Below are 27933 nucleotides of genomic sequence, written 5' to 3' on the forward strand. Positions count from 1 at the left end.
CGTGGTGTAGCCCTTATTCCTCTGCCTCACAGGTGGCACTAAGCCTCTGCCAGAATGCTTCCAGAGAGGGAGAGTTACTCCCTCCGCAAGCCTCAGTTCCACTCTCGGGCAGCTCTGATTGTTAAAAAGTTCACCGTCCTGTAATTTCCCATTTTAGATCTGCCTCTGGAACAACCGAAGAGAGGTCTGGGTCATTTCCTTTCAAATACATGAAGTGTAGGCCCCTCTCCATCTCCCCTTCTCTGTTAAAGATCTCTAGTTCTTTCAACTTCTTCTCACATAGTGGAGCCTTAAGGGCCTCTCCATCCCTCATTCTCACATCCCTACAATTTGTTGTTGTCGCTGCCTATCCTTCCTGATGGGCCATGGGAGGTGCTGTGTTACCACTCAGCGTCTCATCTCCATGCCTTTGCTTGTGCTGCCCTCATTGTCTGGAATGTGTTTCTCCTGCTGCTTCTCCCTTGTCTTCACCTCATCCCTAAGACTTCATCCAGCACCACCTCCAAGAAGCCTACCCTGATTTCTCCTATACCAATAGGGGTCCCTTCTAAAATACAGAGTCTAATAATGGTTTGCATTTCTTCTATACTACACTGTAAGCATGTTGAGGACAGGGCTCTATCTTATATCTTCAGCCACTGGCATGGTACTTTTAGTAAATATTGGTTGAATAAGGAATAAATGGTTGCTTTCCTTGAACACCTTAAGGCCTTTGTACTTACTGTTCTCTTAGCCTGGAACATGTTGGCCATAGATATTCATTTGTCTTGCTCTTCTGTGAAGGGGGATTCCTAGCTCATTTTAACTTAAATGTAGCCCCCTTGTCACTCTAGATTTCCTTTCCCTGGCCCTTTCACAACACATATCACCACCTGACATTCTGTTAATTTACTTATTCATATATAAGTAATTATGAAGTATTTACTTATAATTGATTTATCGGTTACTATGTTTTATTATTTTTTTACTGGAATGTATATATATACACATTTGTGTTCTATCTCTTCTACTAGAATTGAAGCCTCCTGAGTAAGCCTAGGGACTTGGTTTTCTTCACTATTACTTGTCTCCTAAGGAGGTCTGTTCAGTAAGCCAGTGGAACTCGATACCAGACTCCAGATGTGGCCTGTCCCCTGCTGAATGCAGTGGGTCTGTTCCCCTCCTTTGCCTGAGGATATGATATTTCCAGAGATTCTCACTGACCTCACAGTGGCATTTTCTGCTAACCTCTGCTGGTGCGTTAAACAGGAAGCTCTGGTCTGAAGTGATTCCCGTTGGCATTTTCGGTGACCTATGTCCTGACTTCAGGCCAGTCCCTGGGGCTTTTGAAAATGGAAGGTTGTCATTAGGCCCACCAGTGTTCTTTTGGTTCCTATTTTTGATCTGTTTTCAGTTCTGATTATTTTCTCTACTGAAAGAACATGAGCACCCCCACCACTCTGCATTTCCGCTCTAGTCATCATCATTTTTTCCTTTCCTCATTTGTACTGGAACCAAGAGATTCTTGGAGGATCCTAAATTTATTGAGGAGAGTTCCCTCTCTGAGACTACAGTCAAGCTAAGTGGGATAGTGCGGAAGGACTAGAAGGATCCCCCTCAACACATTTAGTGAAGTCTCGGTTACAGTGAACTTTAACACTGTAAACATGGAACTCAGAGGACACCGAGTAAAACAGCTTTCCCCGTTTCAGTTGACAGTTTTGATTTGTGTCGTTTTCTTTCTTTTTTCTCTGCTTCTAGTTTTTTTCTTTTCCCTGCTGAGAAAGCCTACACTTACAGAGCTTTTGGAAAATACATACACACACACACACACAACTGCCCCAAACAAAACAAAACTCAACAAAAAAATAACCTTTCAACCCTGAGACAACCAGAGTCAATATCTTCTTTTATTTTTTGGATGGTGAGGGAGAAAGGGAGACTGGTTATTTAAAATATATTTTGTTGTTTTATATTTTCTGACTTTTTAATTCCAGAAGTAATCATGAATGTTGTAAAACATCCAGGCAGTATTGAAGTGTGGAGAAAGTAAGGAATGAAAGTGCCCATCCTCCCCTCCTCTGATGTCACTCAGAAGTCTCATTCCTGAGGTGCTACTGTGCATTCATAGTGTCACAGCTTCTAGATATCTCTGGTCCTGATAGACTTATTTGGGCCCCTGTGAAATTACAAGCATGCCATCGGGGCATGCTGTCATTCAAGACATTTTTCTACTGGAGGAGACTCTGCTTGGCTGAGTTTTCAAAGCACCCAGTTCCACCAGTAACAATCTTTTCTTTTTCTTTTTTTTTTCATTTTTTTGAGACAGAGTCTCACTCTATTGCCCAGGTTGGAGTGCAGTGGCACGATCTTAGCTCACTGCAACCTTCACCTCCAGAGTAGCTGGGATTACAGGCATATACCACCACACCCGGCTAATTTTTGTATTTTTAGTAGAGATGGGGTTTCACCGTGTTGGCCAGGCTGGTCTCAAACTCCTGGCCTCAAGTGATCCACCCACCTCGGCCTCCCAAAATGCTGGGATTACAGGCGTGAGCCACCTTGCCTGGCAGTCTTTTCTTTGCTGATGTCATACTAGTTCCATTCCCAACCTAAGAGGGAACCTGTGTGGGTTTTTGTAAGGAAATTGAGGACTATAATTCTTAGGGCTAACACATGAACAGATTAAACTGGGTTTCCCCTGAAGTTCTTTTGTGGTTGGCAGCCCATCATTTTCTAGCCATCATATGGTCAGTTTTAAAAGTTTACTCTTGCTTTTCAGAGGTTTCTCACCATCCCCTTCCCTGGCCCTTCCCAGCCACCTGCCTCGGCCAGCCATATGCTTTGTGGTCCGTTGTCATTTGGATGTGCAGTCTCTACAGCTTGCACTAATCCTCCTGTGAGCATCAGAACTGATGAGGGCTATGACTTTGGGACAGCTGTTATTGTAACATTGAACTCCTTGAAACCCAGGCATTCTAACACATGATCAAGGAACTCAGAATGTTCAGGGAGCCACATCTGAGAAACGTTTCTTCTGATGGAGTGTGTGCTGCCGTCCTTCTGTATTTGGAAGGCACCCATTCATGTACCCTGGGAAAGGGTGCATACGAATTCCTTGTTGTTCTCTTGTCACTGATGTCTCTTTCCTTACTGTTCCAGACAGCCGCCTGAGGCTCAGCCAAGCCCAGGGGAACCTGTCGGTTCTGGAGACCCGGCAGGTGCAGCTGGAGTGTGTGGTTCTCAACCGTACCAGCATAACCTCCCAGCTCGTGGTGGAATGGTTCGTATGGAAGCCCAACCACCCTGAGCGGGAGACTGTGGCCCGCTTGAGCCGTGACGCCACCTTCCACTACGGAGAGCAGGCAGCCAAGAACAATCTGAAGGGGCGGCTGCATTTGGAGAGTCCTTCCCCCGGCGTGTACCGGCTCTTTATCCAGAACGTGGCTGTGCAGGACAGCGGCACTTACAGCTGCCACGTGGAGGAGTGGCTGCCCAGCCCCAGTGGCATGTGGTATAAGCGGGCAGAGGACACCGCTGGGCAGACAGCTCTGACAGTCATGCGACCAGGTGAGAGTCCATGTCCCCAAGCTTCCACTCCCTCTGGTGTTTCCCATTTAAGTAAACTATTTTATGCACTGGATAAAATTAGTTTATTAATAAATTATTTGCAGTTAAATATATGAGTGTCTACATGTGTATGCATTTATATTCAAAATTGCCTGAATTTGTTTTCTTGTGAATGGAAAATTGCACATCTGGCTTTGGCATAAGGTGATTTGATTTATTAATTAGAATAAAATCTGGCCATTCGTTTTTCCAGGTCATAGAATATTTCCTTTTTCCAGACTTGAACAAATGGTGGATATGACAAAAATCTTGAAACAATAACCATGTTGTTAAGAAAATTTGGCTTGTGGATTTTCAGTGGAAAATAATCGATTTACATGCTTTAAATAGAAAATAATGAATTGTGTGCAGCCTTCACTCTTTGACTTCCAATAATTTTTTTTTTTTTAAATGGAGTCTCACTCTCTCGCCCAGGCTGGAGTGCAGAGTGCAGTGACGCTATCTCGGCTCACTGCAACCTCCGCCTCCCAGATTCAAGTGATTCTCCTGCCTCAGCCTCCCGAGTAGCTGGGACTACAGGCACATGCCTCCACACCCAGCTAATTTTTGTATTTTTAGTAGAGACGGGGTTTCACCATGTTGGCCAAGCTGGTCTTGATCTCCTGACCTCGTGACTGTCCTCCCACCGCCCCGGCCTCAGCTTTTGAAAGTGCTGGGATTACAGGTGTGAGCTACCGCGCCTGGTCCCAATAATTTTATTAGTACTAATAACTATTCTGTGTGGCCTTTTGTTTTTCTTGCCTTTATTGCTGTTTCTAAATATCTAAATGCATATAATTACTAGATATAATTGTTGTTGCACATTTAAACACATAATTAAAGCTACGGTGTGTAGGATTCCCATGTCCTTTGCAACATCACAGCATCATCCATTCATATTAGAATGAAAAGTCGATGGTTCCTGTAAGGACCTGGAGCAGAAGTGAATTTGTGACCCCATCAGTATCTTGTTTGTTTTCTGAGCATCCTGACATTCACATTTGTGGCCTGGGGCACTACTGGAAGTTTTCATCACGTCTTTATGTCTGAGTAGAGCAGCTCATTTTGTTGGTGGAACATTGGATCTCCAGGGTGGTGTCCCTTACGTCATGGAACATGCTTCAGGGAAGCGCTGCAGCCCTGGTTACAGGAAATGGGCAGTATCTCACTCGCCTGTGTCTTGCCTAAGCTGCAGGGGAAATCACCTCCACTTTGAGTTAGCTCCTATTTTTCCATGAGCTTTTATGTATTTATATATATGTTTTGCTTTTTACCTTGCCTAGAAATGGCTGCATGTCTTTTCCCAAAGGTGAAATTGAGAGAATGGCAGCTGAGTGCCCCTGCCTCAACTCCCACCCATGCTGCAAGTCACCACTGAGGCCCCCAGATGGAGTGGGAGGAGACAGATGTTTACATCTGTCTACATCCCAGCCATAGTTAGGAGACTTATGTTCAGTCTTCACAATAACCCTGAGTGGTAAGGTTTACTCATGAGGAACCAAAGCTTGGAGCGAATCACCACCCAGCTAGCAGGTGAAGGTGGAGTGACCACCCAGGCTTCCCTCCTGCCACACTGTGTGCTTCCAACATGGACCTGAACCGTTAGCCTTGTGTCTGCCTCCTGTTCAACCCTGTGAGCAAGCCTGGATCAGCCTCTGCCTTCCCGTCCATTTGTCCATCTGTCCCTGATTGCATAGGTTGATTGTACTAATTACAAAACAATGGAAAACAGAAAAGTATAATTTTGAAAAGAAAAGTTAGCCATAATCTCACGGCCTACAAATATCTACTATTAATAATTTGGTGTGTATTTTTTGATCTTTGCCTCATGTCTTCATATTTCCTCTGTCTGTAAGCAAAGTCAGGATCTTACTGTTTTATGTGATCTTTTTTCCCACTCAACTTTCTTTTTGAGCATTTTTCCATGTCTGTGAAAGCATTTCATAGCCACCATTTTTACTGGCTTCGTAACGTTCATTGTGCAGATGTACTTCAAAGATTTTTTTTTTGGAGGGATATGTTAAACACATGGAAGACTTGAAATAATGTAGCTCTAAAAGTATTGTTAGGAAAATAATCACCTTCGGCTGCTGAGGGTTGACATTCACTATAATCTGAAATACATGGAAGGAAGGGCTCCCACCCTCACTAAGATTGCAGATGAGTCGATTAGTAGTTGTGTTTGGCACACACAACTGGGGAAGGGAGAAAACCACAATCATCACACACAGGCCAGGAATCGGCGGTCACAGTGAGAGCCAGGGGAGCTGTTAGCATCACACAGACAGCAGTGGCAGAAGTCGGCATCTTTCTGTGGCTTATACTTGGAAAAGAAGAGAGTATTAAAGTCCAAACAGGGAATAGGGTTGGCATATTCTAGACGGGGGCAGATGCAGGGAACCAAATTGGTAGAGAAACATGTTAAGGGAAGAGAGATTGTGGGAAGGTGGAAATTAATTTCTTTCAAAAAACTTGTATTGAGTCATTTATGCAGGCAAGGCATTTGAAGGGGCCAAGGAAAATGTTAACTGGTTAAAAGAGAAGAAAGCAAAAGGAGAGTGAAGAGGGAGGAGGCGTTTCGAGCTAAATGCCTGATGGTCTGTAGCCATCTTGCCCCTGGCCATGATAAGTTCCATTGCACATTGCCCAGGGCCACGTCCCTTGATACCTTAGCCAGTCACCAGGAGCCTGAGGATACTATGTTTAGACTCTGGAGGAGAAAAGCACAGGGTGGGGGGTATGGGGTCTCCCCTTGGTCTGTAGTAGGGCTCTCCAATGGCCTGGGAGTTAGAACTGAGGAGTTGAGTGAGTTTGAGTTACCTGTGAACTGATTGAATAGTCCCCACCCGGCCATTTTCTGTTCTCAAGCATGTTCTTGTCCCTGAGAGAGCTGGGCCTGCCACCTGTAGCTGGTTACTGAGCCCTCCTGTGCCAGCAGTGCACACTGAGATTCCAGGTGGGTGCAGGAGGCGGGTGCAGAGGGGCTTGGCAGAGCCCCCACAAGAGTAATGGAAAGCCCAGCTTTGTGTTCACCTGTGAGCGACACTAAGCCTATTGGTTGAAAGCCCAGGACCATACTTGGAAAGTGCTCCTATTTGGTCTTCATCCAAGTAGGATCTGATTTGGTATCTCTACTTTGGTTTACATTACATTGGCACCTTTCACGAACATTTCATAAACAGAGCCAAAGGGAGGCCTTTTAGGAGTTAGGGAGTGAATTATTTGTTTAGAACATACCACAGTGAGCCAGAAAAAAAAAAAAGCAAAACAGATTCGAGTCTTTTGGCATCTGTGAGATGTGACTCACCTGCTTGGGGTCCCTCTCTGTGTACTCTGTGTCTCCCGCCTAAGTGGGGAGGACACTTTGCGTACATCCTCCTGAGACATCTGTGCTCACAGGGAAGGGCCCTTTCAACCTTATCGTCTGTTATTTGGCTTTAATCCTTGGAGAGAGATTGATCTCCTTGGGTTCACTGTGTTTTAGGCAATAAGCTACATGCACACAATTTAAATTTAAGTTACTGCATGGGTGTTTTAACTTCCCAGGGCTACCATAACAAATTAGTATAAACTTGATTGTTTAAAACAAAAGAAATGTATTCTCTTGCAGTTCTGCAGGCCAGAAGTCCAAAATCAGGATGTCATCATAGCTGTGCTCCCCGTGAAGACTCTAGGGAAGAATGCTTCCTGGCTTTTGCCAGTTCCTTATGGCCACAGGCATTCCCTGGTTCACTCCTATTTGGGCCTCCATCATTATATGGCCACTTTCTCTCTGTGTCCCCTCCTGTGCTCATAAGAACAGTAGTTATCTTCGTCTGCTCGGCTACCATAACAAAATACTATAGACCGAGTGGCTTAAACAACAGAAATGCATTTTCTCACAGTCCTAGAGGCTGGAAGTCTGAGGTCAGGGCACCAGCATGGCTAAGTTCTGGTAAGAGCTCTTCTGACCTGCAGACGACGCCTTCTTGCTGTGTCCTTGAAGAGTCTTTCCTCGGTGCCTGCACCTGGAGAGAGAACTTCTCTCTTCTTATAAGCCACCAATCTTACTGGATTGGGGTCTCAGTCAGCCTTATGATCTCATTTAACTTAAATTAGCTCCTAAAAGTCCTACCTTCAAATGTAGTCACATCGTGGGTTAGGAAGTCAGCATATTAATTTGGAGGAGGACCAGTTCAGTTCATAGCACCAGCCACTGGATTTAGGGCCCACCCTAATCCAGTAAGACCTCCTCTGAGCTAATTACATCTGCAAAGATGCTATTTCCAAATAATCACATTCTGAGGTTCCAGGTGGACATGCATTTTGGAGGGACACTCTTCAGCCACTACAAGGGGTTACAGTGAAAGTAAACATCCCTTCCTCCCAGGATTCCCACAAGGAACCACGTTACCAGCTTCTTATGAATTCTTCCTCAGATATTTTGTGCAGATATAAACAGACATGTATGTCAAAATAAAATATGTTTTCTGCATACAGTGACATGGACAGTAACATTGTTCTGTACTCTTAACAATTTTTTTGGATCAACTTCCACCTGCAGCACTGCCTATACCTTTTCAATAGGTGCATAGTATCCCATAGTATGGATGTTACTATCATGTGTTTAATGATGGACATTTAGTTTATTTTGAGCAAATAAATTTAAACAACCCCTTCTCTCTTCTTTGTCCCTTGTCCTTCCCCAGATGCTTCCCTGCAAGTGGACACGGTGGTCCCCAATGCCACGGTCTCTGAGAAGGCAGCTTTCCAGCTGGACTGTAGCATCGTGTCCCGCTCTAGCCAGGACTCCCGCTTCGCTGTGGCCTGGTATTCCCTGAGGACTAAAGCTGGGGGGAAAAGGAGCAGCCCTGGCCTGGAAGAACAGGAAGAGGAAAGGGGGGAGGAGGAGGAGGAGGAGGAGGAGGATGACGACGATGACCCAACAGAGCGGATGGCCCTGCTGAGCGTGGGCCCAGATGCTGTCTTTGGCCCAGAGGGCAGTCCCTGGGAGGGCAGGCTTCGCTTCCAGAGGCTCTCCCCAGTGCTCTACCGGCTCACAGTGCTGCAGGCAAGCCCTCGAGATACGGGCAACTACTCCTGCCGCGTGGAGGAGTGGCTGCCCAGCCCTCAGAAGGAATGGTACCGGTTGACAGAAGAGGAGTCGGCCCCCATCGGCATCCATGTTCTAGATACAAGTGAGTTTCTCAAGTACAGAAGAAGGATGTCACTGTTGGTTCCGGTTGTGTCTGGAAGATAAATGTGAGCTTGATTATGGGTTAATAAACAGGTTTTTTTTTTTTTGAGATGGAGTCTCACTCTGTTGCCCAGGCTGGAGTGCAGTGGCACAATCTCTGCTCACCGCAAGCTTTCACACCATTCTCCTGCCTCAGCCTCCTGAGCAGCTGGGACTACAGGTGCCTGCCACCACACCCAGCTAATTTTATTAACAGTTTTCTTAACTGTCATGGGCATTTGTTAGTAGGATTTGAGATATGGTAGGATTGGATATACTAATTCATATAATTGACCCTTGATTACCCATGCAAAAACAGGGATAGAAATTAAAGTGATAATATACCATATAATCTTTATAATAAACGTCTACCAGATTCAATTTTAGTAAGACTTCATTATACTAGTATATTGTTAGGTGTTACTTTGTTATTTTTTAGAATATTGGAACTAGTCTTCAGCGAATTAGCAAGTGTTTCAGACTCACAAGGGAAAGGGGAAAAAATGAAGGCTGACTACCTCACGGTGATTATTTCTTTTTGTCCAGTTTCTGGGTCATTGTTATTTTGGAGGGTGCCTTGGAGGTTGAGGTGGATCTTGTATGGTTGGGAGGACCAGCCTGGAAGGGCTGTGATGTTAGAGGAGAGCTGAGAGGGGATTTGCAGCCACCCAGAATGCAGTTTCCATGATCCTGAGGGATTTCCATTATGAACAGAGACTGGGGGAAGTAATGCTGGCCTGAATTATTTGTTGTAACAATGCACTCTTGGTTGGCTTGCCATCAAAACGTGGACTACATTAGACTAAAAATGGTGTTATAGTAAAGTTAGCCTAGAATGCAGAAAGAAAAAACATTGCTGGGATTTTCAACTTCTTTTTAGTCAAAACACTTTGCCACAGAATCTTGATTGGAGTTTTTTAAGTTTGGGTCACTATTTTTTTGGCTTGATCACCCCGTGTTCACATTGTGTTAGACAGAACCATATGAAATTGCAGTTTTGCAGGTCAACAATGGTTGACTATTAGCAGTTTCATACACTTTGGAAATTGAATAAGAGGCAGATTAAATGTTCTTAATAATACTGATGAGCAGCAGCTATTCAGTGGACGGGAAAGCAGGCTGCATCATACATAGACCACCCTGTGGTCCACTGAATAACCCACTGCCTCAAAGCGAAAACAAAGCAGTCTAGGCAACATTGTACCTGTCCATTGTGGATGTCCGTAATAATTAAGCTTCATCGAGCACAGGGGTCACCCAGCAGCCTTATTTTACAGAGAAAACAGGCACTCCCAGAGGCGAGGCTCCTGCCAAGGTCTAATGACTTATAGAGCAGCTCTCAACCTGTCTTGGGGCACCTGGTTTATTCTCTTGCATATCCAGCTGTAACTAATACTGTGTTCTTTGTGGCCACGGACACACTGTGGACGTTTGTAAGTGGTCCATAATGACATTTAATTGATAACATTAATCAGGTAAGTGTCATTTCTGGTAAAACTGCTCTCAGAAGCTGGCAGGAAGGGATTGTGTCATAATCCCAGAGAAGGAAGTTTGTAGCAGAACTAAGTGCAAAGGGGCATGTAAAATCCAACCATGCAGGAGGCTCCGACTAAACCAGAGTGGCTTCTTCACCATCCTAGATGCAGTTGAGTTCACAATCAATAAATTATGTTTCATTATGTGGCTTTCCAAGCAGCAATAATGGCTCTCAGTGGAAAATAGAAGCATTGCTTTGTTGGAACGTACAGCCGTAAATTAGGAGAGGTGTCATGAGAAAAAGAATATAAGGGTCGTCTTCCACCATTAGTGATAGCAGGGGAAAGACAAGGTGGTTTGGGAGTGTCACCGAGGAGCTTCCATTGGGTCAGGCGAGGTCTTCAAAAGGAAATGTGAGCAGTCCAGGTTCTCAGCCCTCATTGTCTTGTCTCTCTCACAATCCTTTTCAGGTCCCACCCTCCAGTCCATCATCTGCTCCAATGATGCACTCTTCTACTTCGTCTTCTTCTACCCTTTCCCCATCTTTGGCATTCTTATCATCACCATCCTGCTGGTGCGTTTCAAGAGCCGGAACTCCAGCAAGAACTCCGATGGGAAGAACGGGGTGCCTCTGCTGTGGATCAAAGAGCCACACCTCAACTACTCCCCGACTTGCCTGGAGCCCCCTGTTCTCAGTATCCACCCAGGGGCCATAGACTAAGCGGGTGATGCCCCAGCGGATGTCGGCCACGGAGGAGCTGAGGCTCTCCCTTGCTCTGTGATCGGACAGTTGACAGCACCCAAACTCTGGGGTGCGTGTGTGGAAAGTTGTCAGACTTGAAAAGTGTTCCAAGTTCCTAGTCAGTCACAGAGACAGACTGCCTCTCGGTGGCAGTCTTGGTTGGTTAGCTATTTGCGCGCAAATGTCGTGATCCTGCCGTCATAGATTTCTTGTTTCTGTTTTTAGTAACGTAGTGAGTAGCTCCAGGTGCCACATCTACTCACAGATTTATCTAGTATTCTCAGATAGATGTTACAGGGCTGCTTCTTCTTTGTAATGTACTCTTTTTAGATCCCTTTGGTTTACCCTTTTTGGATTCCTTAATGTGGATGCATTTCTCTTACGTACAACTGACAGCAAAAGGAAGGACGAACTTTCTAGTGACAAGGAATCTCTTCCAAGACTTTTTGTTTTTGCACATTTGAAAATGCCACCCATGGATCAAAATATACCCAGACATTTTTTACTTTCTTAACAAGACTTAAGAATTGTGTGTAGTGTGGGCAAAATTTGTATGTTGTCTTTTCCCTCGGCTGGAGTTATTGGAACCACTTTGTAGTCAAGACGGAAGCATTGAATTTTGCTTCAAAGAACTGTGTATGTACAAGAGACACCCTGCATAACCCCGTTAGAAGTAGATGGTGCCCGGCCTATCTGTCAGGGAGACAAAAAAGGTTTCATCCCATCCTTGCCAAAAAATAAGAAAACTGTCTTGGAGAATGGGTCAGAAGCCCCAAACGGCACACACTTTCCAAATTAAAGTGGACAAAGGCTGCTTTGAGCAGCTACTGACCTGCAGATTTGTCAAAGCCAGTGACTAGAGAAGGGAGAAAGGCTGGCTGTTGGCTTGCTCTGAGCTGCCAGGGTGGTCTCTAACTGATAACTGTCAGCAGGTGGGCCTTTGTCTTCAGGTGCTTTGCCAAACCCTTAAAGTGTCCAGTGAACTTGGAAGGGGGCCCCTGAGCTGAGCACAGGGCCGAAGCAGCCACAGCAGACACCTGACGGAGGGCACGGGGCTGGCCGACACTAAGTTTGGTGGGACAGTGAGGGGTGGGAGGGGGCCTTCCAGGGCCTGGTGTTGGAGAGTGCAGAGAAATATCTACCTCCCTGGAGGTGTGAAGACTAGGTTTTTCTTCTTCCTTCCAATTAGGTTTTCCTTAATGATAGTGATGTCTTCTTTATTCATTTTTCTCTCTCTGCCTCTCACTGCCATAAGAATATCAGCCTGGGGGCAGTCCAGACGCAGCCCTTTGTCATCCTTTCTGTTTGCCTAGTCTCAGCAGACTGTGATCACAAGGCCTTGTCTGTGGGATTTTTCCCTTCCCTTTCTTGATCTCTCTTGTGGTTCTAGGTTGTTTGGTTCATTGTTATGGTGGCTTTTTATTTTAACGCCCCTTGAGCCCCATGATGGCTGGTGTCACCCTGTTCTTTTACCCTGTTGGGCCAGATGCTTGTCCCTCTGGGGGCATCATCAGTTGCAAATATTTCCTTTTGCTCACTTTATGAAGATGTTCTTATACCCTTGCTTTCCCATATTTTTCTGGCCAAGCATGCCATCTCCCTTACTCTGGGAACTTGCATCCTGAGTCCCAAGAGGGGGGTCACAATTTGGAAAAAGTCGTCAGGGATTCTGGAACTAAGTCTGATAAGAGATTCCAGTGAAGCCCTGTTGTGAGAACGAGCAGACTGCAGGGGAGGCCGTGGGATTCCCCAGGCCAATGTCTGTGCTGATCCTTCAAGGGTCTGCAGGTGTGCAGGTGGCCCAGGCTGCTCGGCAGATGCTTTGCTGATTCCCAGCTGAGGGGAGCACGGCAGCGATTGCTCAGTCATTTTCTGACAGACACACACAGACCTGCCTTTTCTCCCCCAAATACACCAGTACCCTCCTGTGAGACAGTGTGCAGGCACCACCACCTTAATCCTGCTGTTGCCTGACATGCTGATTCTCATTTATTATGCTGCATCAACACATTTGAGGTACAGGAGCGGCTCAGTCATGAAGAAAGAAGGTCTTTTGCCCCATTTCTTTATTTCAGGGATGTGGGCTTTCAGTGGGAATTTGCTGACTCCTACTTTACAGGCTGAGTCAATGAGGGAAGATGACTGGCGTTTCCTCTGTCTAAATGGGAGGATGCCAGAGGGCTGGCTGGGACTAGGATGTATAACTAAGATTTCAGTTTGAATCTGTTCGATAGCAAAGTAGGTGCTGCACGCAATTAAATGTGTAAAGCAATTGCAGGAATTTGAAAGGAAAAGAAACCGAAGCCAGTATTTTAATAATTGCTTTTTCTGTGTATTTTGTATTGGGCTGGGGGATAGCATCAAAGGTTGAACTTTTCGAGCTTTCTATGAAAAACCCCAGGACCTTCTTTCTTTGGCCATTTCTGTGGAAATGCGATGTCAGATGGATGGTAATGGTGCCCTCCAGTGGCTGTGAGACCTCATTGCGCATTGTCTACTGGAGCTTTAGTCTTCTGAGACGGAGGAAAACTGCTGAATACTCTCGATTCATCTATGTCTACAATGTTGCATTTATGAAAAACTACACTGTGCTAGGCGCATTCTAGGACATGAATATGACAACACCCTCTTTCACCGGGTGTTTCTGTAGCAAGTTTTCATATTTTCAAACAATGGTTTCTCTGCGTTAATTATTGAAGAAAAAAAAACGATGGGGTAAGAAAACTACCCATGCATGATGTAGAGAGCTGTTGATTTGTTTCTGTTTTTTAAAGGAAAACTATTTGTAAGATGTTGCACTAAAACATTTTATATACACTTCAGAGACCTGTAGTAAATTATGTTGAAAATATGGCTGTTTACATTTACTGTGGTCTTCTATCATTCTTTCCCCCTTACTAACCAGCCCCCTTCCTCTGTGGGACTGTGCTGTGGGAGGCCTACAGTTCTGCCCTTGGCATTGGCCTGCTGGGCTCAAGGTCTGTGAATTGCAGTCTTTATTATTACACCCCGTAACCTTTAAATGATAAAAACACCTCTTCCTCAAGACACTTCACTGCCATCTGCTGCGACATACCATAGTCAATAGACACCTCCACCCTGATGATCAAGGCTGTGCTACCGCTAGAGCTGTGCAACACACAACACACTTAGCCCCTGAAAGGCAGGTTCAGAATGTAGATCTTACAACCTGTCGCATTTTTGTTGGGGGTTAGAGTATAGAAACCGGATGAGAAGGAGAGCAGGAACACAGGATGGCCATCTCTAGGGCCTCTGCAGCAAGTCCACACCATCCTTTTCCAGCTATGAAGTGCTGCCCTGGCCATGAAATGCAGCAAGGATTTCCCAGAATGATAAGAGCAGGAGCTGTGCCTTCTAGTTGAATGACACTGCACAGCGCACTGGTCTCTGTTTCCTCTTCCAGTGTTGGGAGGGGTTTACATCTGCAAATTGAGAAGAATGTTAGAATGATTAAAGCCATCGCAGTGATACGTGATTAGCCAGAACCCAGCTGTAACTCTTTAAAATTCACAGAACATGCAAAAAGGAACTAGATAGTAAGAAGCAGAGGGAGACACTTCTTTTTTTCTTCTCCTAAGTCCAAGACTTTCAAAGCTTTCGTGTGTGCTATCCTCTGCTCCCCAGAACCATCGGCTGCATCCTCATCAACTCCTTGCAGCTGCTGGCTTGGCCAGGAGTTGAAAATGTGACTGCCTCTCCCTTGGGTACCCATAATGGTTCCATGTTAAGTCTTATGTATAATTTTTCCTAATTTTTTTCAAATGTTCTTTTTCTGCCAGGGAATGTTTTAAAAAGGGAAATAGAGTATTATGGAATAAGATTACCGTTCTATGCCCTTTGTGCAAATCCACTCAGTATTGATATAAATGAAGTGAACATACATTCCCCCATGAGGCATGCAATGAAAATGACAATTTGCATTTATGCAGGATTGGGGCAGTGTTTTGCTCACTACATTCTGGGATTCCTAAGCTTTGTGGGAGTGGTTCCAAGGGTTTGGCAAAAACGAGAGTCAAGACACCAGAGAGTGACATGCTAGGAAGAACAGCCCCGGCCTCTTAAGCAGCCCTCCTTTCTTACTTTCTCATCCATGATTACCTACAGTGACAAGAAGATAAAACTGGACCTTGCAATACTGGTCACAGCGTGAAAGATACATCCACCCCTCCTTTTGATAGCAGGTTCTCAGTATGTAAAGGGAACCTTTTTGGCTGCCTGCCTAACACATTGCAGGTCCAGCATTCCTGAGCTGCTTTTGATTCATAAAATTAACCAGGCATTTGAGTGCTTCTAAAAGTGCTTGATGGACAGCATTTCTCTCAATGAAAGAGCACGCACCGCTCCTTGGTCAAAGGAGAGTCCAACCAAGGAAGCCTAATGAGTTATTCCTCACCCAATACCTGGAGACCATGACCTGGGGGCAAGGGGCTTCCGCAACCCCTTGTGACTGGGCTGTTCTTTCCTCAGCCCTGCTCTTAAGGGGGTTAACAGCTCTTGCTGGCAGTCCAAAAGTCCCATTATCATATCCCGCTCCTGTAGGAAGGGGTAAGAGTAGAGGCCCTGGACATGGCCTCAGCTGGACTCCAAGTTCTGCCCTTTACTGTGTGCCCTTAGTAACTTACCTTCTCCAGGCATCAGTTTCCTCATTTGCAAAAACAACAGCAGTAAGATTAAGTGAATCCAAGTAATGCACTTCACATGGGGCCTGCTCAATAGATGTTTGCTGTCATATCACTTCCCAGCTCAAAAACTTTCTGTGGCTCCCCAGTGTCTGAAGGTCTGACCCCAATCCTGCCTTTCTAAGTTGGCCTGAGTTCCTACCAGCCCAGGGCAGAGAACACTTGATGTCCTTACATTTTATGTTACACACTGCACCTGCCTTGTGTTCCCAGTATCTACAGATGGTAGGGAGTATCTTGAGATAGCAGGTTTGTGGTAGAGGGCTTTGGTCCCAGAAGTTTCACTGATAGAGATAACCTTTTAAGACTTTATGGCTAACTTAAGAAATAATTCATGTCTCTTTGCAATATGGTTCAAGTGTCTCCAGTGACTTTGAGTCCCCACCTGGGGATAATGGAGGGGAAGCAGCAAGAAAGCACATTCCCACTCAGTGTCACAGCCTGCACCATGTGTTGGTGGTTATTTGGGCAGCAGGGAGTCCTGTTCATGGAAATGAATTCCTGCTCACATCATAACTAAGAGTTCTGTGAACTCCTTCGGCCGGGCAGGGGCAACTCTGGTGCTTCTGTCTGCAAGAAAGGGGACAGATAGGGAGGCTGATGTGAGGAGTTGGTTCTGGGAATAGAGTCATTTGTTCTGGGATATAGGGATGTGAGGGGAGGGCCAGCTCAATCCAGACTGATGAAGGAGGGAGAGTGATGAGTGCCTGCCGCAGCTTGGGCTGGATGGATGTGGGGAGGCTGGGCAGTGAGGGAGATGTGGATCTGACATCAGCCTGAGGGAAAGTCCACGGTTGAGATGGGGGAAGAGAGAGAGGAATCTGAGAAGGGAGAAACCAAAGGCTGGAAATCCCAGCTCCGGGGATACCGGAGTGTGGGGACGGAGGAGGCCTGCCCTAGGTAACCCTACGCCTACTAACAGTTGTCTAAAATGCCCCCTTTCCTTGTCATGTTTGAGGAAAAGTGGTTCACAAAGTGGTTCAAAGAGGCCGTCTGAGGCGGGATCCCACAGCGCTGAAGCGATGAGGGGCCCCGGGTGCTCCTGCCCGTTCCCTTGCCTCCTCCGGTGGCTCTCCGGGAGCGACAGCCCCGTCCAGCCACCGAGCGGCCTTCAGCACGCCCCAAACGCTAAGGGGAAGCGCGGGAGGTGCGGGAGGAAGGCAGAGAAACCTGGTTTTTAAAACGCAAGCCACTTTCAAGGAAATAATTTCTTACTTAAAAATAGCGTATGGAATGGCGGTGGAATGCCGGGAGGGACCGAGCTGGGGGACTGGACGGCGCCCCGGGGACACAGGAAGGAGATGCGCAGAGCCGAGCCCAGGAGCGCGCCTGGGGACTGGAAGCGGGAAGACAAATGCGCCGCCGCGGAGGGTGGGGGAGGAAGGGCCGGGGAAGGTGGGGGAGGAAAGGCCGGGGAGGGTGGGGAAGGAAGGGCCGGGGCGGGCCACGGGCTGCCAGCCCCGGGCGGGGCGGAGCCCTACTTCTGGCCGCCCGCGTAGGCGGTGCTTGAACTTAGGGCTGCTAGTGGCTGGGTATTCGCGCAGAGGCGGGCCGGCCAGCCATGGTTGCTGGGAGCGACGCGGGGCGAGCCCTGGGGGTCCTCGGCGTGTTCTGCCTGTTGCGCTGCTTCGGTGAGTGAAGCCTGCTCCAGGGGCCCCGCGCCGGCCGGCGGGTACTGGGCAGCGCCCAGGCTGGGTGGACGCGCCGGGCTCGAGGCGGGTGCCGATCAGGGACCGGGTGGGGACGGGTCGTTGTGGGCCGGGAACAACTCAGCCGTGGGAGCCTTTTCAGGAAAAGAAAGTTGTTATTTCATCGCCAGTGTCCCTCATGGAGTCAGCAAGGAACTGTGGCCTCAGGGAAGGACGGGCTCCGGCCCGCTCGCCTCTCTTGCGGGGCCCGCGCGCCCCCACTCCCGCCCTCCCCCTCCCGAGCTCCAGTGACCAAGTTCCTTCCCGGGCCTCCCCAGTAACGTCGCTGAGCGCTTCCGCGGACTGCAAAACTTCTTCCCAGCCGTGAACGCGCCCGGGACGGGGTGCGGTCGCGGATGCCACCTTCTTGAGGGCGACGCCCGGTGCCCTCAGCGCGCGGTGCAGTCCCCGCCCACGCCGCGTCCGGCGTATCAGCAGAGAGGACTTTTCAGTCGCCCCACAGCGAGGAGCGGGGAAGCAACTAGGAAGCCGAGTCTCACTAGGGAAGCTGCAAATACAGTGATTAACAGCATCAGCTGTAGGGTCAGATGCCTAGCTTTGGATCCTGGCCCCACTCCTCACCTGAGTCATGAACTTGTGTGAGTTCCCTAACTTCTGTTCACTTCAGTACCTTCGCTTTTGAAGAGAGCGCCACTCACATGAGGGAAAGGATAATAATAAACCCACTTCATAGAATTACTGGGAACATCAGTCATTCAATAAATATTTACTGAGTATCAATTGTATGTTAAGCACTGCATAATAGACGGGGGATACAGTAAGGTACGCACAGTTCCCTGCCTTTTTGAAGCTCACCTTATAGTGAGGGAGAGAGACAGTAAGTAAATGAGTAAAAACATGGATGCTGAATGGTGATAAAAGTAAACATTTACTAGTATAGAGATGAGTAAAGCAAAGAAAGGGGAGATGGAAGTCGTTAATATTTCAATTTAGTTTTTTTTTAAATTTTGGAACAATTAAAATCTTAGGACAGTTGCAAAATTAGTACAGTGAATAGTTGCATACTTTCTCCTTGAATCACCAGTTAACTGTCACATTAGTTTTTTTTGTACACACACATCTATTATTTTTGTCAAACCATTTGAGAGTTTCAGACCTCATGACACCTCACCTGTAATTCTTCAGCATTTGTCTGGTAAGAACAATAGCATTCTCCAACAAGTCACAGAATCATCATGGTCTGGAAATGTGGCATTGATACAATACTGTTTCCTGGTAGAGAACCCAGAAGCCAGTCTTGCACCACATACTTCATTTGGTAATCATGCCTTTTGGACCCCCTTTAACCTAAAAGTGTTGCTTTTTTTTTTTTTTTTTTGGTACTTTATGACATCATCATTTTTGAAGTGTCTGAGCTGGTTGCTTTACCGAATGTCCCTTGGATGTGGATTTCCTGCTTGTTTCCTCATGATCAGATTCTGGTTGTAACTCTTTGTTAGCAGGAATACTACATAGTTATGTTGGGTTTTTCTCAGTGTGTCACATCGGGAAGCAGATGTGGTCTGTTGGTCACATTATTAGAGATGTTAACTTTGACTATTTGGTTGAAGTGAAGTTTACCAGATTTCTCCATTGTAGAGGCACCATTTTATCTTTGTAAGTAATAAGTGATGTGTTAAGTGATGTTTTGAGGTTGAGTGAATATCCTGTTCTCCAGCCACTGTTTATTCAGTGGTTTTAGTATCCTATGGTGATTCTTCTCAGAATCCATTATCACTAAAATATTTTATTTAATTTTTTGAGACAGGGTCTCATTGTGTCACCCAGGCTGGAGTGCAGGGGTACTATGACAGCTAACTCCAGCCTCAGCCTCTGAGGCTCAAACAATTCTCCCACCTCAGACTTCTGAGTAGCCAGGACTACAGGTACATGCCACCATGCTTGGCTAATTTTTTCTTATTTTTTGTAGAAACAGGGTTTCCCTATGTTGCCCAGACTGGTCTTAAACTCCTGGGCTCAAGTGATCCTCCCTCCTTGGCCTACCAAAGTGCTGAGATTACAGGCAGGAGCCACCACATCCAGCCACTAAAATATTTTCAAATGGTAATTTTCTTTCCTCCCTCCCTTTCTTCCTCCCTCTCTCCCTCCCTTCCATCCTTCCTCCCTTCCCTTCCCTTCCCTCCTTCCTCCCTTCCCTTCCCTTCTTTCCTTCTTTGTTTGCTTTTCTTTTCTCTATTCTTTTGAGACACGGTCTCACTCTGTTGCCCAGGCTAGAGTACAGTGACACAAATGGCTCACTGCAGCCTTGATCTCCCAGATTCAAGCGATCCTCCCACCTCAGTTTCCAAGTAGCTGGAACTACAGGGACATATCTTCACGTCCAGCTAATTTTTTTGTATTTTTTATAGAGACGGGGTTTCACCATGTTGCCCAGGCTGGTCTCGAACTCCTGGGCTCAAGCAATCCTCCTGAGCCAGTTTCCCAAAGTGTCGGTATTATAGGCATGAGCCACCCAGCAATTTTCTATTCTGTTTTTCTATGTATATTTATTGGTTTACATTATTCATAATGAATAGCTTTTGCACACACATCCTCTCTTTTTTTTCTTTTATTTTAGAAGGTTGTATGGACTCATGGATTCTTTTTTAAATATGACATTCCTGTCATCCATTTTGATGCTCAGCGACCCCACATTTGACAAGCAGGAACCCCTTCAAGCTTCAGAGTCCTTTTGCTGTGTTCCTGTTTGATTTTAAACCCTTACTTTCTGGCACAGAAAGATATTCTGGACTCATTTTGTAGTGTTCCTGCCTCAGCCTTCAAATCATTAGGTTCCCTGGGTTTCTTTTAGTGAGAGATGGTATTTAGAAATCAAGTTCTGGGTGCTAGGTGTGCCCACAGGTACTGGTGTCATTGCTTCTCAGCCTTGTCAGTTTTCAAAGTTAAGAAATGGAGTTTTTACAAAGTCAGGAGTTCACCCTGATACCTTTAACACTAATAATCTTACTGCTCAGTTCTTCTCCCTCTTCTGCTTTTCCGTGTTTGCATCTCCTTACTCCCACAGTGAGAACTCTGTTCTTAGTAGCATCAGTATATTTTCCTAATCTACGTTAAACCCCAAATCATTTTACAGTTGTTATACCAATCTACCACCAACTACAAACTTACTAAATACAGTTAAAGATTTCTTTACAGTTCCTTTTATTTTTCATTACAGATTATCTCCAGCTTAGCAATGGTTTGACTTAAGATTTTTCAGCTCTACAGTGAGTTTTTCAATATATAACTCCATAATAAGGAAAATCTGTATATCCCAGTGAAGATGTATGCAATACCATATTCAAAAGTTACTTGAATTCTGGCCAGGTGCAATGACTCATGACTGTAATCCCAGCACTTTGGGAGGTTGAGGTGGGTGGATCATGAGGTCAGGAGATTGAGACCATACTGGCTAATGCAGTGAAACCCTGTCTCTACTAAAAATAAAAAAATTAGCTGGGCGTGGTGGCGTGCACCTGTAATTCCAGCTACGTAGGAGGCTGAGGCAGGAGAATGGCCTGAACCGGGAGGCAGAGACTGCAGTGAGCCGAGATCACCACACTGCACTCCAGCCTGGGTGACAGAGTGAGACTCCATCTCAAAAAAAAAAAAAAAATGTTATTTGGATTCTTTTTTTTTTTTCTAACTACCCTTCTTAAACAAGGTAACACTCTATGTATTTTTTTGTATCTCATTTTTTCACTTCACCATACATCTGGAAAATCATTCCCCATCACTTGATAGAGATCATCCTCATTCTTTTTCACAGCTGTACAGTCCCCCATAGGGTGGCTATATGGTATTTAATTCAGCTACCCTCTGCTGGTTAGTATTACATAGTTTAGTTAGGGAGGGTCTCTTTAATAGGGTGACAGTTGATCATACACTTAAGGAAGTGAGAGATAGGCCACAAGGCTTTCTGGGGGAGTGATATTCCAGGTATACTACTCAGGATCCTGAGATAGGCTTCAAGTGTTTAAGAAACTTCAAGGATACCATTGTGGCATAGAGTGGTAGAAAATGAAGTTGTAAAAGTAGTCAGGGATGGATCCTGTAGATAAAGTTTTTAGGGCCTTTTAAAGATTTTGACCTTTTTGCTTTCAGTGACTGGAAAGTTTTGAAGGATTTTGAACAGGGGTGAAGTTATGATGACTTGGGTGTTTAAAAGAATTATTCTGGCTGCTGGATGAATAGTATGTAGAGGAGAGAAAAGGAAGAGCAGGGAGGTTGGTTAGGCTGCAGGGGCAATGCAGGAAAGGAATCACTGGGGGTAAGAGATATCTGGATGTGTTTTGAAGGTGGAACTGGCAGGATTTGGTGTGGGCTTGCATTAGTGGAATGACATGTGGATAGGGCCTGGGTAGTGCTGGGCAAGTAGCAAGAGTTTGGAAGTATGAACTGGGCTGAGCATGGTGGCGCATGCCTGTAATCCTAGTACTGAGAGGCTGAGGCAGGCAGATCTCTTGAGCCCAGGAGTTCGAGACCGTCCTGAGCAACATGTTGAAACCCCATGATATGGTTTGGCTCTATGTTACCACCCAAATCTCACCTTGAATTGTAATAATCCCCATGTGTCAAGGTCAGGGCGAGGTGGAGATAATTGAATCATGAGGGTAGTTTCCCCCATACTGTTCTCAGATAGTGAATAAGACTCACAATATTTGATGGTTTTATAAATGGGGGTTCCCATGCACAAGCTGTCTCTTGCCTACTGCCATGTAAGATGTGCCTTGCTTCTCCTTTGCCTTCTGCCATGATTGTGGGGCCTCCATGGCCATGTGGAACTGTGAGTTCATTGAACCTCTTTCCTTTATAAATTACCTAGTCTTGGGTATGTCTTTATTAGCAGCATGAGAGTGGACTAATACAGTCAATTGGTACTGGGTAGTGGGGCACTGCTGCAAAGATACCTGAAAATGTGGAAGCAACTTTGGAACTGGGTAACAGGCAGGGATTGGAAGAGTTTGGGGGACTCGGAAGAAGACAGGAAGATGTAGGAAAGTTTGGAACTTCCTAGAGACTTGTTGAATGGCTTTAACCAAATGCTGCTCATTCTAGATGGAGATGAGGAACTTGTTGGGAACTGGAATAAAGGTGACTCTTACTATGTTTTAGCAAAGAGACTGGCAGCATTTTGCCTGTGCCCTAAAGATATGTGGAACTTTGAACTTGAGAGAAATGATTTAGGGCATCTAGTGGAAGAAATTTCTAAGTAGCAAAGCATTCAAGAGGTGACTTGGTTGCTGTTAAAAGCATTCAGTTTTATGTGTTCACAAAGATGTGGTTAGGAATTGGAACTTATGTTTAAAAGGGAAGCAAGGCATAAAAGTTCAGAAAATTTGCAGCCTGATGATGCAATAGAAAAGAAAAACCCATTTTCTGAGTAGAAATTCAAGCTGGCTACAGAAATTTGCATAAGTAATGAGGAGCCAAATGTTAATCACCAAGACAATGGGGAAAATGTCTCCAGAGCATAACAGAAACCTTCATGGCAGCCCCTCCTATCATAGGCCTGGAGGCCTGGGAGGGAAAAATAGTTTCATGGGCTGGACCCAGGGTCCCCCTGCTCTATGCAGCCTCCAAACATGGTGCCCTGCATTCCAACTGTTTTAGCTCCAGCCATGGCTAAAAGGAGCCAACATACCACTCAGGCTGTTGCTTCAGAGGGTGCAAGCCTCAAGCCTTGGTGGCTTACACGTGGGGTTGGGCCTGTGGATGCACAGAAGTCAAGAATTGAGGTTTGAGAACCTCTGCCTAGATTTCAGAGGATGTATGGAAATGCCTGGATGTCCAGGCAGAAGTTTGCTGCAGGAGTGGGCCCCTCATGGAGAAGCGGATAGCTGTAACCTGCGAAGCCACAGGTGCAGAGTTGCCCAGGGTTGTGAGAGCCCACCTCTTGCATCACTTGGATCAGAAGGCATGGAGTCAAAGGAGATCATTTTGGAACTTTAAGATTTAATGACTGCCCTATTGGATTTAGGACTTGCATGGGGCCTGTAGCCCTTTTGTTTTGGACAATTTCTCCCATTTGGAATGGATATATTTACTCAGCACCTATACCCCATTGTATCTAGGAAGTAATTAACTTGCTTTTGATTTTACAGGCTAATAGTTGGAAGGAACTTGCCTTATCTCAGATGAGACTTTGGATTTAGACTTTTGGATTAATGCTGGAATAAGTTAAGATTTTGAGGGGCTGTTGGAAGGGCATTATTATGTTTTGAAATGTGAGGACATGAGATTTGGGAGGGGCCGGGGTGGAATGATATGGTTTGGCTGTGTCCCCACCCAAATCTCACCTTGAATTGTAATAATCCCCATGTGTCAAGGGCAGGGCCAGGTAGAGATAATTGAATCAAGAGGGCAGTTTCCTCCATACTGTTCTTGTGATAGTGAAGAAGTCTCACAAGATCTGATGGTTTTTATAAAGGGGAGTTCCCCTGCACACACTCTCTCTTGCCTGCCACATTTAAGACATGACTTTGCTTCTCCTTTGCCTTCTGCCATGATTGTGAGGCCTTCCTGGCCATGTGGAACTGTGAGTCCATTGAGCCTCTTTCCTTGATAAATTACCCGGTCTCAGGTGTGTCATTATTAGCAGTGTGAGAATGGACTAATACACTCCATCTCTACAAAAAGTTAGCCTGGTGTGGTGGTGCATGCCTGTAGTCCTAGCTACTCGGGAGGCTAAGGTGAGCCTGGCAATTGCTTGAGTCTGGGAATTTGAGGCTGCAGTGAGCCATGATGACACCACTGCACTCCAGCCTGGGTTACAGAGCAAAAAAATAAAAAATAAAAAAGGTAGGAACTATTTTATTATTAACAGGGTCTGCCTTATTCTGCTGTTGTTGACATTTTACAGATCCTTTATTGCCAACTATCTGCATAACTAGATTTTAAGTTCCTTGTAAGCAGGAGTGAAGTCATGTATTATTTTTTAAAAATTTTCCTTACATTGATCTTTTTTTTTTTTTTAATAGTACAGATTGTTAAATCTGGACATTAGATGACAATGTATTTGTCAAGCATTTCTCCATTTGTAATTATCTCACATTATTATGTGAGACTTGTTCATGTGCTTTGCTGGAATTGAGACTTAGACAGTCTGTGTTTTTTTATTTAGCAAAGATAATCCAAGTTAAAATAGTGTTGTGTGTTCCTATAGGAAAACTAGGCCCAGTGTTATAACAGAGTGTAAATAATAATAGCCGCTAGGAGGTAAGCACCTGCTGTGTGCCAGGAGCTATGCTTCAGATTTGAGATGTTTTTATTTAATTGTCACACTAATTTTATTACATAGGGAACTTTTAATAGGAGAACAAAGCTTAGGTAGGCTCAGTAATGTGTCCAAGTTCACACAGCAAATAAGTGGCAGAGTGAACTTGAATTTTGATTCTGTCTGAATCAAAACCTATTCCCTTATATGCTCTGTTTTATCCCTAGCCTGAGATCCACTAAGCAACTTTTTGAAGATTTCTTATATGCGACATGTATACGTTGTCCAATGAAATTCTGCTAAACATGTGAAATTATATAGGTCAGCACAATTACCAGTCATGCAAAATTGCATTTAATGTCATAATTTGTAATGGTGAGGGGTGCTTCTTTGGGACATAGAATTTGCAATGGGAATTTATTGACATATTTATTATTAACATATTATCATATTTACACTCTCTAGGTACCTACATTTCACTCCTAGACACTTTTGCATAATCCCAATAACATGATAACATCTATAAAAATTAACACTAATCCTACCTGTATTCAGATTTCCCCAATTGTCACAAGAATGTCTTTTGTTAAAAAACCCAGATCTCTCATTGTATTTATTGCTATGTTTTTGGTTTAATTTTGATGGGCATCTTTCAGAAGTTTTAAAATAGTCTTAGAACCTCTTTTTAAGAACCAGATTTGAATAATTTATTTTATTGACCTCCATGTTACTCTAACATTTCTTTAGTAAATACAGGCTTTGAGGGTAGGCATTGGTTTCTCTGTTTAAAAGTAGAAACTTTGTCTGTGTAAATCAGCCCTTATATGTGTAAGTTTTCTGCCTTTTGGTTTCTTCTCATGGTGTTTCTGCACAAGTGCCTAAGCTTTTTTGAAGCTTTACTTGAGGGGTGACCAGAAGTTTTTACTTAAGGACACAGACCCTTAAATCCTGCAATGGCAAATCTCACCTTCCATCTCAGGGTTGTAAGTGAAACCAGGATGCAGCCGTTTTGCTTTTCTCAGACAAGCTCAGGTTTGAATATAAAATGTGACTGTAAGATACAGAAACTGTCCCTAGAAAAGGAAGGGAAAACATTTTAGCAGTTCCTCTTTAAAGATAACTTTCAGGCTGGGCGCGGTGGCTCAAGCCTGTAATCCCAGCACTTTGGGAGGCCGAGACGGGCGGATCACGAGGTCAGGAGATCGAGACCATCCTGGCGAACACGGTGAAACCCCGTCTCTACTAAAAAAATACAAAAAACTAGCCGGGCGAGGCGGCGGGCGCCTGTAGTCCCAGCTACTCGGGAGGCTGAGGCAGGAGAATGGCATAAACCCGGGGGGCGGAGCTTGCAGTGAGCTGAGATCGGGCCACTGCACTCCAGCCCGGGTGACAGAGCCAGACTCCGTCTCAAAAAAAAAAAAAAAAAAAAAAAAAGATAACTTTCAATGCCTGCCTGTTAGCCTCCAAGGAAAATGCTTTTTGGTTATTTTATAGGTTCTAGTGAACTTTGCTTACTTTACAATGTTCCTCAAAATGTTTGTTGAGATTAGTGCCTCAATTTCCATTGGGCTCACCAGTCTGTAGTTTCTTGAACATTTTCTTCGTATGCCTGTTAAAAATTAAAAGAAAATTGAAGCTTAACATACACATTCAGAAAATAATACAAAATCAGATTAATAAGAAACTAATGAGACTGTGCCGTCATCAACTACTTGCAGTAGAGTTTTCCAACGATTAATTGAGTATCTAGAAAATAACAAGGATTTTCAAGGAATTTTAGTGAAATGATCAATAGTGTATTGAAATACCTTCAATCAGATTTTGGAGAATAGATTTTAAAAGACTCACATTCTTAACCGATCTAGTAAGAACCTTATTCCCCAAAGTATACTGTGGATCTCAGCTGTATCCTGTCTAAGAAGAGAACAGTGAAAGGAAAATGTGGCCTTTGAGCATGGTGGGATGTGAGTGTCTTGAAAGGACGGGCTAAAGAAGTGCTCTCAAATAGAAATATAATATGGAACATGTGAAATTAATTTTAATATATTTTAGTTAACCTAATATATCCATAATATTTTCATTTCAACATGTATTAGGTTGGTGCAAAAGTTATTGCGGTTTTTGCTATTTTTTTTTTTAATGGCAAAAACCACAATAACTTTTGCACCAACCTAATAGTTACTACAAAATAATATTAATGAGAGATTTTATGTTCCACTTTTTAATACCAGGTCTTCAGATTCTGGTGTGTATTTGATACTCAGAACACATCTCCATTTGTACTAACCACATTTCAGGTTCTCATTAGCCACTTGTGACTGATAGCTACTGTGTTGGATTGCACAGGTCTAAAGGGAAACATCTTGAGAAAGAGGTTAAGTGCAAGAACAAGAATTAAAAAGGAAACTATTTGAGCATAATATTAGAAAGAAAAGTTGATTTAGAGAACCAACATCTTAATTCTTAATGAACTTATCGAGGAGGCAGATAGATAGCTGAGAGCAAGGTCCGGGAAGTTTCTGGTCTCGGGGACCAGGGGACTTGTAACCGTTGGGAGACAGGTGGCTGCAGTTTCAGTATGAAGTAGATGGGGGCAGAGAAACTGGTGGTGGTGTGACTGAAATCAGTGAATATCTGCCTTGAGGAAATAGAGAAGTCCCTAACTGGGACTGGCTAAGGGTAGAATCGACCAGGAAGAAAGAGGAATGGCCCCAACCAAGGCATCTGATGTTCTGGCCAACAGTGCAGGCTCTGGGGCCGAATGCCTGTGTCTGGACACCAGCTCTGTCCCTTGCTAGCTGAGTGACTGCGATCAGCTGACCCTCTCAGTCTGTTTCCTCATCTGTAGCCTGGTGCTTCTGACTCTTTGATATTTTCTGTCAACCAAGTGTCCAGCGGAGTGAATCAAGTTATTCTGATAGACATGTTCTCAAAAAATAACTCATTTCTCACTCTCCCCCCAGATGTTCTTGGGATCACTCCCCTGCTTTTCTGGGCTCTCTGCTCAGATACCAACTTTTGACTGCCCCCCATGCCATGCAACTTCTTTCTTTCCCAGTACTCCTCAGGCCCCATACTCTGCTTTATTTTTCTCTACAACACTTACCATCATCCAACATAAAAGGTATTTACTTTTTCATTTATTATGTTCTTCCCTCCACCGAAAAATAGACCCCGAGAGAGCCGGGATTTTGTCTGTTTTGTTCAATGCTGTATCCTGCCTGCTTATTTCAGTGTCTGGCACTTAGGCAGGACTCCATGAACAGTTGATGAACAAATAAATGAATGATAAGAACTACCTCAGATTT

The 27933-nt window shown here is 44.9% G+C and overlaps 2 protein-coding genes across 7 annotated transcripts in view; both read left to right on the forward strand.

Annotated features, from left to right (window-relative positions):
- Nucleotides 1-13870, forward strand: part of IGSF3 (immunoglobulin superfamily member 3) — a 93223-nt gene extending 79353 nt beyond the window's left edge. For all 5 annotated transcript variants that reach the window (XM_005542202.5, XM_015430540.4, XM_005542204.5 and 2 more), the window contains 3 exons: nucleotides 3142-3549; nucleotides 8277-8765; nucleotides 10750-13870. In XM_005542202.5, the coding sequence (XP_005542259.3) occupies nucleotides 3142-3549; nucleotides 8277-8765; nucleotides 10750-11000 (1148 nt within the window). In that variant the 3' untranslated portion in view covers nucleotides 11001-13870. The remainder of the gene's footprint in view (nucleotides 1-3141; nucleotides 3550-8276; nucleotides 8766-10749) is intronic.
- Nucleotides 13871-17263: 3393 nt separating this feature from the next.
- The window catches only part of CD58 (CD58 molecule), a 56348-nt gene continuing 45678 nt past the window's right edge, over nucleotides 17264-27933 (forward strand). For both annotated transcript variants that reach the window (XM_005542206.5, XM_005542207.5), the window contains exon 1: nucleotides 17264-17352. In XM_005542206.5, the coding sequence (XP_005542263.3) occupies nucleotides 17283-17352 (70 nt within the window). In that variant the 5' untranslated portion in view covers nucleotides 17264-17282. The remainder of the gene's footprint in view (nucleotides 17353-27933) is intronic.

The sequence above is a fragment of the Macaca fascicularis genome, chromosome 1 (genome assembly GCF_037993035.2).
Source record: "Macaca fascicularis isolate 582-1 chromosome 1, T2T-MFA8v1.1".
Taxonomy (NCBI): domain Eukaryota; kingdom Metazoa; phylum Chordata; class Mammalia; order Primates; family Cercopithecidae; genus Macaca; species Macaca fascicularis.